At 34.1% G+C, this 16,838-nt stretch overlaps 1 protein-coding gene across 50 annotated transcripts in view; it reads left to right on the top strand.

The window, feature by feature from the left end:
- LOC139491293 (diacylglycerol kinase zeta-like) overlaps positions 1–16,838 on the top strand; it is a 203,098-nt gene that overhangs the window by 126,739 nt on the left and 59,521 nt on the right. For all 50 annotated transcript variants that reach the window (XM_071278899.1, XM_071278893.1, XM_071278886.1 and 47 more), the window contains one exon: positions 6,906–6,962. In XM_071278899.1, coding sequence (XP_071135000.1) covers positions 6,906–6,962 — 57 coding nt within the window. The remainder of the gene's footprint in view (positions 1–6,905; positions 6,963–16,838) is intronic.

The following is a 16,838-nucleotide window of genomic DNA, read 5'->3' as shown; positions in this document are numbered from 1 at the left end:
TGATTTTGCTTTGTTTCATGACAAAAGTACAAATTCTTTGACTTAATTATTTGTCTTTTTTAATCTACAGAAAAAAAAAGTCTTGAGATTTTTGAATATTCTGTATAAACTATGAATTGATGGCATTTTCTCCTTTTTGTCTTTATGTGTGGAAATTTAACATATCCAAGATGGCTTCGTCTTAGTAATTCACCTAAGTTTTATGAACGATTTATGAAACAAAGGCCTGTAGCTGCCCTTTTCACAAAAAATCTTACATGTAAAATAAGTCACCAAGTATTTTAAATAAAACCCATGCTTCTTCTTCTTGTGTTAAAGTATTTTAGTTCAACTTTTGACTTTGTTGTAATTATAGGTGCTTAATTCTAGGACAATATTATCTTAGTTATGCTTGACGTACTTTATTCCATTATTAATTAATGATGAAAGTAATTAAATTTTACTAAGCTGTTTAGAAAACTGGTCCCGATAAGCCACCCAGAGGATTCATTCTTCCTGCTTAAATGTAAGATATATCCATTCAGCCTTTAAACACATGATTGTGTAACTTTTACTAGACACCTACGCATGTTCAAATCACGATTCTTATCAGGTCGGGGAATCGCAGGTGGGAAACACAAAATAATCGCTTGAAATAATAAACTGCCTGATTGCAATCTTGGTTTGCTAATATAGAACTATTACCCTGTGTGAATCAGGGCTAAATTGGAAATATTGCAGATCATAGTTACTACCTTGTAGAGTATTAATTGATTAAACAATTATTCATTAAAAACATTACATCTTATGATCAAGGTGATAACATTCCAATCCCTAAGAACGTTAGCTGTGTGTCGTGAGTTTGTCAACACTTAAAAGGAAGTCTTGTAGGTTGATAATTATAAACTGATGGCTAGAGGAAATGATTATTAGTCTTGTGGATTGTTACTAGTTTAATTTGGTGCAAGTCGGTGAGGGATGAAATTATCAGGGTCAGTATCCTGGGGATTGTTCTGCCAGAAAATAGGGCAAGAACATTGTAAACTGATTTTTTACTGTGGGTATTGTTGTGCGTTTGTTTTTTCTACATTGGCTAGAGGTATGGGGAGGGTTGAGATCTCAAAAAAATGTTTAACCCTGCCACAGTTTTGCGCCTGTCCCAAGTCAGAAGCCTCTGGCCTTTGTTTAAGTCTTGTATGATTTTTAATTTTAGTTTCTTGTGTATAATTCAGAGTTTAGTTTTGACATCAATTATCACTGAACTAGTATACATGTTTGTTTAGGGGCCAGCTGAAGGACGCCTCTGGGTGTGGGATTTTCTCGCTGCATTGAAGACCCATTGGTGGCCTTCCGTTGTTGTCTGCTCTATGGTCGGGTTGTTGTCTCTTTGACACATTCCCCATTTCCATTCTCATATTTATAACAGTATCCAGCTATGTTACCGACAAACTTCTTTATATTTCATATACTGAAAACCTTAAGTCCTGAAGAGGTTCAGTTTAAACAGGTTTCACTGTATCTTTTAATCATATCAAAATAACAACAAATAAGAAGGACAGCAACAACAATTGTCAATTCCACTGAATTATCTGATATCAATTAACGATTTGTTAGTAAACATTTCCAAGACATGGAATTTGGTAATCACCTGAGTATTTTAACGTGATCAGAAACAATAAGAGGGTATCAGAATTAAGTCAGTCCAAGGCCACAGATGGCTGTTTAACGATTGACAATTTATCAATAGTTGGTCATTACAGTGTATTAGTTGAGTAGTTAGATTCTTCCAACGGTTTTTTATGTTCATTTCCTCTTTAAGCCTTTGAAACTCCTACATATTTTATCGATGGGAAAAGTATAATGGTGTCATTCTTTTTATAATATTTGATCATTAGATAAGCTCTGAAAAATGATTTTTTTTATATATTTTTCAATGTATTGATAACAGGCTGTGCAAAGTTTATCTGTAATTATAAGTCGTAATTGTTAGGTCGAAATGATAACTGTGTTCTTTATGATTATAAAAGTGCAAATGATTTTAAAATTATGAAAGGCCATTAAAAAAGAGTACCGGGGGTACATAGTAAAAGTATATATTTGTAAATAGTAAGTTTTAGTCAAGTGAAGCAGGAAATATTCAAAGTCTGTATGTCGCCCACAATCCCTACGAATTTGCAGTGCAACCTAGAATAACTAATTCCTCCCTCAGTCACAGGCAATTTAGAGTGGTCTAAGTGACAGTTAGCACTACTGTTATCACTGGTCTTTCAACACTGAGGTTGTGGGTTTGACTCCTGTTATTACTGGTCTGTCTACACTGAGGTTGTTGGTTTGACTCCTGTTATCACTGGTCTGTCAACACTGAGGTTGTGGGTTTGACTCCTGTTATCACTGGTCTGTCAACACTGAGGTTGTGGGTTTGACTCCTGTTATCACTGGTCTGTCAACACTGAGGTTGTGGGTTTGACTCCTGTTATCACTGGTCTGTCAACACTGAGGTTGTGGGTTTGACTCCTGTTATCACTGGTCTGTCAACACTGAGGTTGTGGGTTTGACTCCTGTTATCACTGGTCTGTCAACACTGAGGTTGTGGGTTTGACTCCTGTTATCACTGGTCTGTCAACACTGAGGTTGTGGGTTTGACTACTGTTATCACTGGTCTGTCAACACTGAGGTTGTGGGTTTCACTCCAGTTATCACTGGTCTGTCAACAATGAGGTTGTGGGTTTCACTCCTGTTATCACTGGTCTAGATCTGTCAACACTGAGGTTGTGGGTTTGACTACTGTTATCACTGGTCTGTCAACACTGAGGTTGTGGGTTTCACTCCTGTTATCACTGGTCTGTCAACACTGAGGTTGTGGGTTTCACTTCAATCTGTATTGACTTAAATTAATAATTTTCTGGCCTCTGAGTTTGGAGTATTTGGACTACGCTGAGAGCTTTTGGGAGGTCAATTAGGTGTATTTGGACAACTCCGACCTTTTTTCTGACTTCTGAGTTCCGAAATTTTCTAACAACTACAAATTATTTTTCGAAGAAGAATGTGGAATTTTAAATAAATCGTAGAATAAAAAGTTTGGATTTCCCAAAATAAAGCGCAGAGAATAACTCAGAGATTTTTTTAAAAACCTCTAATTTTAAAGGATTTTTTTTTTAGTTCGGAAAAGATAGAATACTCAGATAAAAAAATTCTAAACAAACATTCACACTGCAGGCACTCATACACCAACACTGATATAAACTAAGGGCCGCTATGAAGCAAAGAATGCTAAAAGTGGCATTAAAGAGCAACGATTAATCATCAATTTTGTTTGCCATAAATTTAAATTTTGAAAGGGGGTAAATCAGTGAACACCACTAGATCACAGAACATTTGTTTTTATGTCACACTTTCCTATAATTGTATATGACTCCTGGGCACCTAAAAATTTAATTAGAACTGCTGTATGAAATTACAACAGCTGTATTTAGATTGAATGAAATTGAGTTTTAGACATCTATCTCAATCCAAGGCTAGCTAGTTAAAATTCAGTCAGAGCTATATATATATATAAGACTAAAGTTCATTCACAGGGGCTTGTTTAGTGGATCAGACAATGTTTTACTGTCAATGGCGGCCACTATCCTATATAAAACACCAAGCGACCGCCATTGACAGTAAAAACTTGTCTGACCCATTAAACAAGCCCCTGTGGTTCAATGTTGGAATTTAAAGTCATAATCAGTTTGAGCTCACAGGAAGGCAAAAGTTGTGTTTACAGTTTCAGTCAGAGCTGCATACAAGGCCTAAATTCAGTCTAGCTAGCTGTTAGCTAAATTCACACTCATGACCTTATTTCATCTTTAATGTTTTTTATACGACCGCAAAATTTGAAAATTTTTTCGTCGTATATTGCTATCACGTTGGCGTCGTCGTCTGCGTCCGAATACTTTTAGTTTTCGCACTCTAACTTTAGTAAAACTGAATAGAAATCTATGAAATTTTAACACAAGGTTTATGACCACAAAAGGAAGGTTGGGATTGATTTTGGGAGTTTTGGTCCCAACATTTTAGGAATTAGGGGCCAAAAAGGGCCCAAATAAGCATTTTCTTGGTTTTTGCACTATAACTTTAGTTTAAGTTAATAGAAATCTATGAAATTTTGACACAAAGTTTATGACCACAAAAGAAAGGTTGGGATTGATTTTGGGAGTTTTGGTTCAAACAGTTTAGGAATTAGGGGCCAAAAAAGGGCCCAAATAAGCATTATTCTTGGTTTTCCCACAATAACTTATGTTTAAGTAAATAGAAATCAATGAAATTTAAACACAATGTTAATGACTACAAAAGGAAGGTTGGTATTGATTTTGGGAGTTGAGGTCCCAACAGTTTAGGAATTAGGGGCCAAAAAGGGACCCAAATAAGCATTTTTCTTGGTTTTCGCACCATAACGTTAGTATAAGTAAATAGAAATCTATGAAATTTAAACACAAGGTTTATGACCATAAAAGGAAGGTTGGTATTGATTTTAGGAGTTTTGGTCCCAACATAATAAGGGGCCCAAAGGGTCCAAAATTAAACTTTGTTTGATTTCATCAAAATTGAATAATTGGGGTTCTTTGATATGCCGAATCTAACTGTCATGACTGTTTATGTAGATTCTTAACTTTTGGTCCCGATTTCAAATTGGTCTACATTAAGGTCCAAAGGGTCCAAAATTAAACTTAGTTTGATTTTGACAAAAAATGAATCAGTTAGGTTCTTTGATATGCTGAATCTAAAAATGTACTTAGATTCTTGATTATTGGCCCAGTTTTCAAGTTGGTCCAAATCGGGGTCCAAAATTAAACTTTGTTTGATTTCATCAAAAATTGAATAAATGGGGTTCTTTGATATACCAAATCTAACTGTGTATGTAGATTCTTCATTTTTGGTCCTGTTTTCAAATTGGTCTACACTAAAGTCCAAAGGGTCCAAAATTAAACTTAGTCTGATTTTAACAAAAATTGAAATCTTGGGGTTCTTTGATATGCTGAATCCAAAAATGTACTTAGATTTTTTATTATGGGCCCAGTTTTCAAGTTGGTCCAAATCAGGATCTAAAATTATTATATTAAGTATTGCAAATAGCAAGTCTTTTCAATTGCACAGTATTGCGCAATGGCAAGAAATATCTAATTGCACAATATTGTGAAATATCAAATTTTTTTTTAATTAGAGTTATCTTTCTTTGTCCAGAATAGTAAGCAAGAAATATCTAATTGCAAAATATTGTGCAATAGCAAGATTTTTTTTTAATTGGAGTTATCTTTCTTTGTCCAGAATCAACAATATACAATGTATATTCACTTTTTACTACCAACTGATAAATTAAAATAATCTTTACCATTCAGTGATAACAAGCAGTTTTTTTACATCTTAATATTTTATGATGTATTTAAATGAGTAGTTATTGTTGCAAACTCCATTAGAAATTTTAATTGAGATTAGTTTTGGAATAAGGGAAAGGGGGATGTGATTAAAAAAAATGGGTTCAATTTTTCTCATTTGAAATTTCATAAATAAAAAAGAAAATTTCTTCAAACATTTTTTTGAGAGGATTAATATTCAACAGCATAGTGAATTGCTCTAAGAGAAAACAAAAATTTTAAGTTCATTAGAACACATTCATTCTGTGTCAGAAACCTATGCTGTGTCAACTATTTAATCACAATCCAAATTTAGAGCTGAATCCAGCTTGAATGTTGTGTCCATACTTGCCCCAACCGTTCAGGGTTCAACCTCTGCGGTCGTATAAAGCTACGCCCTGCGGAGCATCTGGTTTATGTTTTGATTTATATTTCCAAGAATGGCTTTTTGAAACAGATATTGTCGTGTTGTGGTGGAACAAAACCATCTTAGTATGCCGAATGAACTAATTACTATAGAATAGTTCCCTGTTATTGTAGTAAAATTAGATTTAAGATGTAGATGGCCTGATGTCAACCCACATTACTTTGCATGCTGGGTATTATTCTACTTAAACTTAATTATTATCCTTGACTGAATTCATTTTAAGTTTAATTTAAAGACAGAAATTGACCCTAGGAACATGAAATTATTTTGAAATTAAAAGGAAACTAACTGTCACATGATTTCAGCATCGCAGAGAAGTCCATGGTAATTCCATGTCTTCATTGGTCTTAACAATGAATAACATGAGAAGTTTGGCAGCTGTTTATATAGAATTTATTTCCTTTTTAGAAGTTTTTTTTTGTGGAAATCGATTTCTAAAAAAGTAGGAAAAAATCAAATAGATATTTCTAAAATTGCTGTTTTTCTCAACCAAGGAATAAGATGCTGGGGAAAGATGCTGATACAGTATAATTAGAATTAGTCTGAAGGCTTTAACACAAGTTTTAATTGTAAATTTCTTCCATTCTGCATAAATGGATTATTGCTTTAAAATTTCCAGACAGTTCAGTGTTTTTGAATACTTAACATTGAAATGGAGTTGAAATTGATTCGAAAATAACATCTAGCGAAACTGTAAACAAGAATTGATCTAAAATTCTTTGTATGGTTTTGAGAATTTGAAAAGTACACCTAAATGATGGATATAAATTTCTTGAAATTGAAAGCTTCCATTTTTGTCTAGCCTGTCAGTGTCCTGATTTAGGGAAGGAGATGGTCAGGGAGTCATGCTTTAAAGTTCAAGGTTGTTGGTTAAGTACAGAAAGTTCAATGTGAAGGATACCTTTAAGAGCTTTTACTAAAATAAGAACCTCAATAGAAAAGGCCTCTTGAATGTGTGCATGACTATATTAACATAGTCATAATGTAGAAACTTAAAATGCATGTATTATATTCATTAATGCACTATGATACTTAGTAGCATAATTTTAGGTAAAAGATAACCTAATGTAACCTCTATTAATGTAGTTAATGTATTTTTCTTATTTCAGAAGAATCTACGATGCAAACCTACATTCCGTGAAGCAGGTGTCCGAAATTACAGAGAGGTATATGAATTATAAATAATAACTCCTAGTGTAGTGCACCACTTTCTCAAGGGTTTACAACAAGTTATTGAGTACTCGGTCTATACAAAAGTGCTTGCACTTGTTATTCACAAGGTTGATATTTTATGAATATTTAAAAATTCCAACTCAAATTTTTTTAATAATTGTGAACACATTTGGCATTTTTAGCTCACCTGGCCCAAAGGGCCAAGTGAGCTTTTCTCATCACTTGGCGTCCGGCGTCCGGCGTCCGGCGTCCGTCGTCCGTCGTCCGTCGTCGTCGTCGTCCGTCGTTAACTTTTACAAAAATCTTCTCCTCTGAAACTACTGGGCCAATTTTTACCAAACTTGGCCACAATCATTATTAGGGTATCTAGTTTAAAAATTGTGTCCGGTGACCTGGCCAACCAACCAAGATGGCCGCCATGGCTAAAAATAGAACATAGGGGTAAAATGCAGTTTTTGGCTTATAACTCAAAAACCAAAGCATTCAGAGCAAATCTGACATCGGGTAAAATTGTTTATCAGGTCAAGATCTATCTGCCCTGAAATTTTGAGATGAATTGGACAACCCGTTGATAGGTTGCTGCCCCTGAATTGGTAACTTTAAGGAAATTTTGCTGTTTTTGGTTATTATCTTGAATATTATCATAGATAGAGATAAACTGTACACAGCAAAAATGTTCAGTAAAGTAAGATCTACAAATAAGTCAACATGACCAAAATGGTCTGTTGACCCCTTTAGGAGTAATTGCCCTTTATAGTCAATTTTTAACCATTTTACGTAAATCTTAGTCATCTTTTACAAAAATCTTCTCCTCTGAAACTACTTGGCCAAATTAAACCAAACTTGACCACAATCATCATTGGGGTATCTAGTTAAAAAATTGTGTCCGGTGACCTGGTCAACCAAACAAGATGGCCGCCATGGCTAAAAATAGAACATAGGGGTAAAATGCAGTTTTTGGCTTATCACTCAAAAACCAAAGCATTCAGAGCAAATCTGACATCGGGTAAAATTGTTTATCAGGTCAAGATCTATCTGCCCTGAAATTTTGAGATGAATTGGACAACCCGTTGATAGGTTGCTGCCCCTGAATTGGTAATTTTAAGGACATTTTGCTGTTTTTGGTTATTATCTTGAATATTATTATAGATAGAGATAAACTGTAAACAGAAAAAATGTTCAGCAAAGTAAGATCTACAAACAAGTCAACAAGACCAAAATAGTCTGTTGATTTCTTTAAGAGTTATTGCCCTTTATAGTCAATTTTTAACCATTTTTCGTAAATCTTAGTTATCTTTTACAAAAATCTTCTCCTCTGAAACTACTGGGCCAAATTAAACCAAACTTAGCCTCAATCATCATTGGGGTATCTAGTTTAAAAAATGTGTCCCGTGACCTGGCTAACCAACCAAGATGACCGCCATTGCTAAAAATAGAACATAGGGGTGAAATGTAGATTTTGGCTTAAAACTCTGAAACCGCAGCCTTTAGAGCAAATCTGACATGGGGTAAAATTGTTTATCAGGTCAAGATCTATCTGCCCTGAAATTTTCAGATGAATCTGACAACTGGTTGTTGGGTTGCTGCCCCTGAATTGGTAATTTTAAGGAAATTTTGCTGTTTTTGGTTATTATCTTGAATATTATCATAGATAGAGATAAACTGTACACAGCAAAAATGTTCAGTAAAGTAAGATCTACAAATAAGTCAACATGACCAAAATGGTCTGTTGACCCCTTTAGGAGTTATTGCCCTTTATAGTCAATTTTTAACCATTTTACGTAAATCTTAGTCATCTTTTACAAAAATCTTCTCCTCTGAAACTTCTTGGCCAAATTAAACCAAACTTGACCACAATCATCATTGGGGTATCTAGTTAAAATATTGTGTCCGGTGACCTGGTCAACCAACCAAGATGGCCGCCATGGCTAAAAATAGAACATAGGGGTAAAATGCAGTTTTTGGCTTATCACTCAAAAACCAAAGCATTCAGAGCAAATCTGACATCGGGTAAAATTGTTTATCAGGTCAAGATCTATCTGCCCTGAAATTTTGAGATGAATTGGACAACCCGTTGATAGGTTGCTGCCCCTGAATTGGTAATTTTAAGGACATTTTGCTGTTTTTGGTTATTATCTTGAATATTATTATAGATAGAGATAAACTGTAAACAGCAAAAATGTTCAGCAAAGTAAGATCTACAAACAAGTCAACAAGACCAAAATGGTCTGTTGATTTCTTTAGGAGTTATTGCCCTTTATAGTCAATTTTTAACCATTTTTCGTAAATCTTAGTCATCTTTTACAAAAATCTTCTCCTCTGAAACTACTGGGCCAAATTAAACCAAACTTAGCCTCAATCATCATTGGGGTATCTAGTTTAAAAATTGTGTCCCGTGACCTGGCTAACCAACCAAGACGGCCGCCATTGCTAAAAATAGAACATAGGGGTGAAATGTAGATTTTGGCTTAAAACTCTGAAACCGCAGCCTTTAGAGCAAATCTGACATGGGGTAAAATTGTTTATCAGGTCAAGATCTATCTGCCCTGAAATTTTCAGATGAATCTGACAACTGGTTGTTGGGTTGCTGCCCCTGAATTGGTAATTTTAAGGAAATTTTGCTGTTTTTGGTTATTATCTTGAATATTATTATAGATAGAGATAAACTGTAAACATCAATAATGTTAAGCAAAGTAAGATTTACAAATAAGTCAACATGACGGAAATGGTCAATTGACCCTTAAGGAGTTATTGTCCTTTATAGTCAATTTTTAACAATTTTCATTTTCCACTGAAACTACTGGGCCAAGTTCATTATAGATAGAGATAATTGTAAGTAGCAAGAATGTTCAGTAAAGTAAGATGTACAAACACATCACCATCACCAAAACACAATTTTGTCATGAATCCATCTGCTTCCTTTGTTTAATATTCACATAGACCAAGGTGAGCGACACAGGCTCTTTAGAGCCTCTAGTTAATTGTTTATTGAACAATTTAAATATACTTTTTTGTTACAGCTAATTTCCTAATGCATGTAGAGCAAAACTTGGTTAGCTTGTTTGCTTTGTTTGTATATTGTACAATCATATTAGGATAACACTCTATCAAATTCAAATATAATATATACAGGTTAAACTATGCCTATGTATATTGTTTAAAGATGTCAGTCTTATTTACAAAGCTTGTATAAACAATTATGCAAACAAAGCAAGCAAGCCAACCAAAATTTTACTTTGCAAGCAGTAGGAAATCAGCTGTAAAGGGCTGAGTACTATAACTTGTTCAATCCCTTTGCTTTTAAAAGCACAGGATAGGTTGCATGTATATGCTGTGATTTTCAGCTTGTTATCATTATCATTTGGCATTGTACATAATTATATTTTTCTAGAATCATATTGTTTATTTCAGGTGTAATACCACCATTGATTTTCCCCTATTAGTCTTTGTTAAATTTGCACTTTTAAAAAAAATGTGCAGAATTTATCTTTGTTTCAATTTAAGAAATACTTGGCATGAGTAAAGTTGTATCCTGTCCAGTAATATAGAAAAAATTTCACATAACATTTCATTGCATATAAGAAAATAACCATCATTGGAAGTTAACCAATCAAATTCTTCCCCTTAATTTATCTGTGTACAAGGTTTAGTTACCATGTAACCTCAAGATTACAAAATTTTCTATAGAAATCCCAAATAAAAAATAATGGTGTTTTGAATTACCCAAGACATATGTTTATGACACAGAAATGTTTTTACTGCAATAAAATGTAGGATTAATTACCTGCAACAGTCAAATTCAAGGGAATATTTTTCTAGACCTACTTTCGTATACAACCGGATGTGAGGTACCATGATTTGGTGGTATTACACCTGCATTTTAATTTAAAGACCGATACAAAATGTCAATAATAATGAAAATGTCATGAATGCCTGTGTTTTATATTTTGAGAATCAAGTTTTTAATTTTCACACATGACATTGGACACTGGTTAGGACAAAACATATCTTATGAATTCAATCCTAAGACATTGAAATGTACCAATGCTTCCTTTATTTCTGAATTTGCTTTAAATTTTATGATTTATTTTGTTTTATGTGTTTTTAACGCCATTTTTAATAGCACTGCTTTTGGGCTATTTTGTTGCAGCCATTTAAATTTGTGGAGGAAGCTGGAGTTCCCAGAGAAAACCACCAACTTTCGATAAGAAAACTGACAATCCTAGTCAATTAGGATTGGAGTCAAGTGCACCTTCATGGGTTGAGGTTGAACTCACAACCTCAGTGTTGACTGCCTAGTGATTACAGTAGTAACTTCTTAGAGCACTCGGCCACCGAGGCCCCCCCTAAATTTTATTAAAGTTTAATTTGAAAAATAAAGAAACAAAATATATAAGTAAGACAAGTTTTATATAGAAATTTGCATTGTAATATGGGATTAAGAACAATGAAGACTTAATTCCCTATTTGGGATTATGTGACCCTTGACCTTTTTGACTTTATACAGCAATTATTTTATTGTTATGACATCAAATATTTTCTATTTTGAACATCTTTATTTCTGTAAATCTGAACAGAAAGAAATATGATCTATTTGAAAAGATGGGACTTGAAGTTGGAGACATTATGTTCATAAAAGATTTCTTTTTTTACATGATACATGTATTTCATTAACTGAACCGGAAAGATTAAAGATATTTTGTGTATATTCTAATATTTCTTCATTGTGGAATTAACAGCATAGTTTATCCTCAATAAAAATGTTTACTAGTTCTTCTGGCTTGTCTGATAGACCTCCTGAAATATAGGAACACATATTGTGAGAAGGGGAGTTGTTGTAATTTTATATTTATCAAAAGTAAAAGACTGATTTTCAAAAAATATTTTATTTTTAAAAATTGAAAGTTTTATCTTACAATTCAAATCAAAATGAAGTGCTCACTTTGCCACTTGTTAGACAAACAGTAAAAATGTTAAACAGTTTGAAATAATATTGAATTTCATGATTTGGTATAATAAGATATTGTATGAAGCCAGCTATGTTATGAAGATTGTAATTTTTATAAACTTTCATATAGTGATAAATCATTGTTTACAATAAAGCGATTCTAATTAAAATGAAATGAAAATAAGGTGAGAAAAAAGAAAAACTAGCTTGAAAAGACCCAAAGGCCATTTATTTGTATTGAATGAATGCAAAATTTGAATCAATCAATCTGTAATGATAGAAAGAAATGGTTGTATCATTGACAGAATCTATCAAATCTTTGTCTAAAGTCACTATAATACATCCTGTGTCTGTGGTACAACAATTGATTGCATGTGCTGCAAGCTTAAATAGTCATCTTTGTTGTATAGGCTTGCAGATCATCAATATCTGTGTAGTGAATTCTTGTAGGAATGGAGAATGAAAAATTCTGAAACAAAAAAATAGTTAAAATTTATTCAGAAGTTAGATTTCTAAAGGCTTGTAGATTATCAATCTTTTGTATAGTGAATTCTTGTAGAAATGAATAATGAAAAATTGTGGGATAAAAAAATGATTGAAAATTTATTCAGAAGTTGGATTTTTAAATGAAGATTAACAATGAAAACTTATTTCAGAGTTTTGATTAACACAGTTACATTAAATATTCTGTGCATCATATAGGGATAGGGTGATAAAAGAGGAGCTTGTAAATTAGAAATGATAGAAAAATGTGTTTTTCCTTGGTAAATGACTGATGTTTAAGGCTGTGTTGTCACCTCTGTGTGACATTTCAGGGCAACTAACATTATTCTTAGCATATTTTATTTATAAATATTCAGTAATTGCAGTTGATTGCACCTGTTATAATAAATCACCTAGCAGTTATACACAAGAGGTAGACAAACCTCTTTTGGTACATCGGGATTGGGCCTTTTAATATTTGTGCAGGGTATTTGGAATTTCCATTTACACAGAACTCAGGAATTAATAAGATTCAGGGTTTAATTTGCTTGAATTTCAGGATAACACCCCCTCCTACTGCCCTCTTTTTATACTAAGCTTTTAGTTATCATCAGATTATTCTATACAGCTATTATAAACATTATGTAGGACTGTAATCTGTGATTTACACATTTTAGTGACCATATATGCCAGCTTGGATTATTTTAATGGATAAACTTGCTTTCTGGTCAAAATCTCACTCGCTTTCATCTGTTATCTGTCTGCAATCTGAAGTTTGAAATAGCTGGGGCTAACTTTAAGTGTCCAGGTTTTGACCATTTTAAAGATTTTATTGCAAGCCATATTATTACAAAACACGAAAGACTAACAAAATAAAACAAATCATATTACAGATTCTCAGGAATGCTAATGCAATAAGTAACCAATATTTCAATGTGCTTTACATGAGAACTAAATCACAGTGACGGATCCAGAGAGGGGGGTTTCCAGGGGTTAGAACCCCTTTTTTTTGGGACGATCAATGCATTTGAATGAGAGCATATAGTTGGAACATGCCCTTTACTCTGGGTTGGGACCCCCCCCCCCCCCCCCCCCCCACCTTTTTGAAATGGCTGGATCCGCCTCTGAATCTGTTGTATTGCAAGGGCTATAAATGGAAACACAGACAAAGATCTAGTGTTGTGGATTCAGTATTATTCCTTGGATACTAATTTTCCTAGATTTCAAGGTTACCTTGGAACAAAAATTTTAATGTCCAACAAATTACAAATATTATATAAAGATTTATGCAGACTTTGAAATGGCAAAACCACGAAATTAAATATCCATGAAAATTAAAAATTTCCTCAATGAATTAAACAAATCTAAATGGGAACAAAGAAAAAACAATGAATGAATTTTTCAGAAAAATCCTTCTTATTTCTGAATTATTATTTACCTGATATGGAAAGTTTTTCTTACCCTCTGATTTGATGGAAAGATTTTGGTACTCTCTGATTTGAGAGAATGTTTTTGGTGCCCTCTGATCTGAAGGAATGGTTTTGGTACCTTCTGATCTAAAGGAATGTTTTTGATACCCTCTGATCTGAAGGAATGTTATGGGTGCCCTCTGATCTGAAGGAATGTTTTTGGTACCTTCTGAAGGAATGTTTTTGATATCATCTGATCTGAAGGAATGTTATAGGTGCCCTCTGATCTGAAGGAATGTTTTTGGTACCTTCTGAAGGAATGTTTTTGATACCCTCTGATCTGAAGGAATGTTATAGGTGCTCTCTGATCTGAAGGAATGTTTTTGGTACCTTCTGAAGGAATGTTTTTGATATCATCTGATCTGAAGGAATGTTATAGGTGCCCTCTGATCTGAAGGAATGGTTTTGGTAACTTCTGATCTGAAGGAATGTTTTTGGTAACCTCTGATCTGAAGGAATGTTTTTAGTACCTTCTGATCTGAAGGAATGTTTTTGATAACCTCTGATCTGAAGGAATGTTTTTGGTGCCCTCTGATCTGAAGGAATGGTTTTGGTACCTTCTGATCTGAAGGAATGTTTTTGATACCCTCTGATCTAAAGGAATGTTATGGGTGCCCTCTGATCTGAAGGAATGTTTTTGGTACCTTCTGAAGGAATGTTTTTGATACCCTCTGATCTGAAGGAATGTTATAGGTGCTCTCTGATCTGAAGGAATGTTTTTGGTACCTTCTGAAGGAATGTTTTTGATATCATCTGATCTGAAGGAATGTTATAGGTGCCCTCTGATCTGAAGGAATGTTTTTGGTAACTTCTGATCTGAAGGAATGTTTTTGGTAACTTCTGATCTGAAGGAATGTTTTTAGTACCTTCTGATCTGAAAGGAATGTTTTTGATACCCTCTGATCTGAAGGAATGTTATAGATGCCGTCTGATCTGAAGGAATGTTTTTGGTACCTTCTGAAGGAATGTTTTTGATATTATCTGATCTGAAGGAATGTTATAGGTGCCCTCTGCTCTGATCTGAAGGAATGTTATAGGTGCCCTCTGATCTGTAGGAATGTTTTTGGTACCTTCTGATCTGAAGGAATGTTTTTGGTACCTTCTGATCTTAAGGAATGTTTTTGGTACCTTCTGATCTGAAGGAATGTTTTTGGTACCTTCTGATCTGAAGGAATGTTTTTAGTACCTTCTGATCTGAAGGAATGTTTTTGATACCCTCTGATCTGAAGGAATGTTATAGGTGCCCTCTGATCTGAAGGAATGTTTTTGATATCATCTGATCTGAAGGAATGTTATAGGTGCCCTCTGATCTGAAGGAATGTTTTTGGTACCTTCTGATCTGAAGGAATGTTTTTGGTACCTTCTGATCTGAAGGAATGTTTTTGGTACCTTCTGATCTGAAGGAATGTTTTTGGTACCCTCTGATCTGAAGGAATGTTTTTGGTACCCTCTGATCTGAAGGAATTTTGGTACCTTCTGATCTGAATGAATGTTTTTGGTACCTTCTAATCTGAAGGAATGTTTTTGGTACCTTCTGACCTGAAGGAATGTTTTTGGTACCTTCTGAGATGAAGGAATGTTTTTGGTACCTTCTGATCTGAAGGAATGTTTTTAGTACCTTCTGATCTTAAGGAATGTTTTTGGTACCTTCTGATTTGAAGGAATGTTTTTGTTACCCTCTGATCTGAAGGAATGTTTTTGGTACCTTCTAATCTTAAGGAATGTTTTTGGTATCTTCTGATCTGAAGGAATGTTTTTGGTATCTTCTGAAGGAATGTTTTTGGAACTTTCTGATCTGAAGGAATGTTTTTGGTACCTTCTGAGCTGAAGGAATGTTTTTGGTACCTTCTGATCTGAAGGAATGTTTTTGGTACCTTCTGATCTGAAGGAGTTTTTGGTACCATCTGATCTGAAGGAATCTTTTTGGTACCTTCTGACCTGAAGGAATGTTATAGGTGCCCTCTGATCTGAAGGAATGTTATTGTTACCTTCTGATCTTAAGGAATCTTTTTAGTACCTTCTGATCTGAAAGAATGTTTTTGGTACCTTCTGATCTGACGGAATGTTTTTGGTGCCCTCTAATCTGAAGGAATTAAGGAATGTTTATAGTACTTTCTGATCTGAAAGAATGTTATTGGTACCTTCTGATCTTAAGAAATGTTTTTGGAACTTTCTGATCTGAAGGAATGTTTTTGGAACTTTCTGATCTGAAGGAATGTTTTTGGTACCTTCTGATCTGAAGGAATGTTTTTGTTACCCTCTGATCTGAAGGAATGTTTTTGATACCTTCTGATCTTAAGGAATGTTTTTGGTATCTTCTGATCTGAAGGAATGTTTTTGGTATCTTCTGAAGGAATGTTTTTGGAACTTTCTGACCTGAAGGAATGTTTTTGGTACCTTCTGATCTGAAGGAATGTTTTTGGTACCTTCTGATCTGAAGGAATGTTTTTTGTACCTTCTGATCTGAAGGAATGTTTTTGTTACCATCTGATCTGAAGGAATGTTTTTGGAACTTTCTGATCTGAAGGAATGTTTTTTGGTATCTTCTGAAGGATTTTTTTTAGTACCTTTTGATCTGAAGGAATGTTTTTGTTACCTTCTGATAAGAAGGATTAATATCTGAAGGAATGTTTTTGGTGCCCTCTGATTTGAAAGGAATGTTTTTGGTACCCTCTGATCTGAAGGAATGTTTTTTGGTGCCTTCTGAGTTACCTTCTGATTTGAAGGAATGTTTTTGGTACCCTCTGATCTGTAGGAATGTTTTTTGGTACCTTCTGATTTGAAGGAATGTTTTTGGTACCTTCTGATCTGAAGGAATGTTTTTGGTACCTTCTGATTTGAAGGAATGTTTTTGGTACCTTCTGATCTGAAGGAATGTTTTTGGTACCTTCTGATCTGAAGGAATGTTTTTGGTACCTTCTGATCTGAAGGAATGTTTTTAATACCCTCTGATCTGAAGGAATTTTTTT

This window comes from Mytilus edulis, chromosome 10 (assembly GCF_963676685.1).
Source record: "Mytilus edulis chromosome 10, xbMytEdul2.2, whole genome shotgun sequence".
Classification (NCBI taxonomy): Eukaryota; Metazoa; Mollusca; class Bivalvia; order Mytilida; family Mytilidae; genus Mytilus; species Mytilus edulis.
The sequence above is the reverse complement of the archived record's forward strand: the minus strand, read 5'-3'. Positions and strand labels throughout refer to the sequence as shown.